Genomic DNA, 2,828 nt, shown 5'->3' on the forward strand with positions numbered 1-2,828 from the left:
CCCTAGCTGACTGTGAGGTTATCCTGAAGGCCTTTGACACCCCCCACGCGCTCATTGGTTCCTCCCTTGAGATCCCATCAGTCAAGGGCAGCGAGGCACACAGAAGCCCCACTATGTGCTCCAGCAGCGGGAATGGAATGTCAGGGTTTGTGATGCCCGGGTTGGGACACAGATGGAGCAGAAAGGGAACACTTCCCATCAGCCTGGGTGGGGCTCTGAGAAGGGACCCAGCGATGAGGGGCCAGGAAGGAGGATTTTCATGAACTTTCAGGTGGCAGCGATGCTGCTGTGCTGAGGCCCCACCAAATGGGGCGTCCGTTTCCGATGGGGCTTGTGCGCCCTTGCTGTCCCTCAGACACTCAGACCCTTGAAGCTAACACAGGTGCGTCCCACGTCCCCAAGAAGCCCTCAGAGCAAAGGCCTTTACCACTCAGCTTTGCCCCTGGGTTCCACCCTCCACTGGACTTGGGTCTAAATTCCTCTCTCTTTTGCCAGCACTTGTTATAAAAAAATATTAAAATGATCCTTTTCCAGAATGTTCTACAGTTCCAGCTGGAGGGCGCCTCCCCCCCCGAGTCCCCAGGACCAGCTCTGAGTGTGCTGGCCCCTGGGCGACCTCCCTCCCCACTTACACATCCTCTGTAAGGGGGTCACTTTCTGGACAAGCCGCTCAGCCTCCCAGGGCCTCAGGACATTTGCCTGCAGGGTCACGGCGGGGCGTGGGGAGGGGAGACAGAAAGATTTCTCAGGCACCACCCCCTGAACTCCTGTGGAGGCCAAGTTCCCCTTCCAGCCTGGCCACAGTCTCTCTCCCAGGGCTTCCTGTTGGGGTGTCCTAGGCTCCACCCCAGAGCTGGGCACTTCGCTCCCTGACACAGGGACCTGGACCCACTCTGCCCTGCCAGAGGCAGACATGGTGCCCCTGCTGCTGCTGCCCCTGCTGTGGGGGGGTGAGTGGCTGAGGGAGGGGGGGCAGGGCAGGTGGGGGAGGGGCTCGGGCTGCATCTGAGCCTCTGTGTCCCCCTCCCCCAGGGTCCTTGCAGCAGCCACCACGCTATGAGCTCCGAGTGCAGGAATCAGTGACGGTGCAGGAGGGTCTGTGTGTCCACGTGCCCTGCTCCTTCTCCTACCCGGGGAGTCCGTGGTCTTCCTCTAGTGAACTGTACACCTTCTGGTACCGGGACTGGGACAACACAGATTATGCTGCTCCTGTGGCCTCGAGCAACCGGAATAAAACAGTGAAGAGAGAGACCCGAGGCCGCTTCCTCCTCGCGGACCCCAAGACCAACAACTGTTCCCTGCAAATCAGAGACGCCAGGAGGAGTGACTCAGGACGCTATGTCTTCCGAGTGGAGAGAGGAGATTCTGTGAAATATAATTACAAAGAGAAGATGCTGGATTTGCAGGTGACAGGTACAGTAGGGGCCCTGGAGAGAAACCAGGGACAGGGGACCCCGTCTTAGAGCGGGAACAGGACACTGGACACTCCCTGTCCAGGCCGTGGGCCCTGGGTGGTGGGAAGGGACACATGGCCTGGGTGAGCTCGGCCTGAGTCAGGGCCTCTCTCAGGGTCCCACTCTGAGTCCCCACCCCTGGAGCCCAGGCACCTGCCTTTCTCCCCTGCAGCCCTGACAGAGAAACCCCACATCTGGATGAGGGAGCCTCTGGAGTCCGGCCGCCCCACACAGCTGGCCTGCAGCCTGCCAGGGGCCTGCGAAGGGGGACGACCTGTCACCTTCTCCTGGGCGGGAGCCACTGTGGACTCGCTGGACCCCCAGACCCTCCGCTCCTCGGTGCTCACCTTCACCCCGAGGCCCCGGGACCATGGCACCAGCCTCACCTGTCAGGTGAAACTCCAAGGATCTTGGGTGGCCACGCAGAGAACCATCCGGCTCAATGTCTCCTGTGAGTGTTGGAGGGGGGGCTGGGTCCCCCGGGGCAGAGGGAGGATCAGTCCTGGGTTTCCTTTCCCAGAGGATTTTGCTGAAGTAAAACCCCAGCCCTCCCGCTTAGGGGGCCCTGGGGCAAAGGGAACATGCCCCCCTGGAGTCAGCACATTTTCCCTCCCCAGATGCTCCTCTGCTGACCATCAGGCTTTCCCAGGGAAACTGCACAGGTAGGTGCCCTTCCCTCCTCTCTGGGGAAGGAGGGGGCGGGGCCTCTGCCAGCTCAGGGCCTGGAGGTGAGACCCTCCTCCCTGGCCCTGCAGCCCCTCAGGGTGGGTCTTCCTGTCCTCCTTCATCTCTGATCCGGTCATTGTCTCCGGGAGGCTGCCATGTTCCCGTTCCCCACTCTCCCGGGCATGCTCACCTCCCCAGGTCTCCCCTGGGGTCCCTGTCCCCTCCTGACCAGTCCTGATGCCGCCCACAGCTTTAGTCCAGCCACAGATCTGCATAAGTAGGCGCCTCTTTTTCTTTTTTTAAAAAATTATCACCAGAGGATATTTTTTCCATTAATTTTTAGAGAGAGTGGAAGGGAGAGAGGGAGAGAGAGAGAAACATTGATGTGTGTGTGTGAGACATTGATGAGAGAGAGAGAGACATTGATGTGTGTGTGTGTGTGAGAGAGAGAAACATTGTTGTGAGAGACACATCAATTGAGTGCCTCCTGTACCAACCCATCTGGGGATGGACCTGCCACTCAGGTGTGTGCCCTGACTGGGATTGAACTTCCACCTTTTGTGCTCGGGCAACGCCTCACCACTGAGGACACGGTCCAGAACTCATTGGGCCCCTCTGCGCGGTGGCTCTTGCACCTAATTTATCCCCGGGGGCCTGAACCCCCCTGTGTCAGTCCCCCCAAAAATGGCCTCCCCCCCCCCCGCGCGG

The 2,828-nt window shown here is 59.9% G+C and overlaps 1 protein-coding gene across 1 annotated transcript in view; it reads left to right on the top strand.

Moving 5' to 3' along the window:
- The first annotated feature begins 887 nt into the window (after window positions 1-887).
- LOC102418327 (sialic acid-binding Ig-like lectin 5) overlaps window positions 888-2,828 on the top strand; it is a 10,978-nt gene continuing 9,037 nt past the window's right edge. The window contains exons 1-3 of the mRNA XM_023747300.1: window positions 888-950; window positions 1,033-1,413; window positions 1,627-1,905. Of these exons, the coding sequence (XP_023603068.1) occupies window positions 914-950; window positions 1,033-1,413; window positions 1,627-1,905 (697 nt within the window). The 5' untranslated portion in view covers window positions 888-913. The remainder of the gene's footprint in view (window positions 951-1,032; window positions 1,414-1,626; window positions 1,906-2,828) is intronic.

The sequence above is a fragment of the Myotis lucifugus genome, unplaced genomic scaffold (assembly GCF_000147115.1).
Source record: "Myotis lucifugus unplaced genomic scaffold, Myoluc2.0 scaffold_838, whole genome shotgun sequence".
Taxonomy (NCBI): Eukaryota; Metazoa; Chordata; class Mammalia; order Chiroptera; family Vespertilionidae; genus Myotis; species Myotis lucifugus.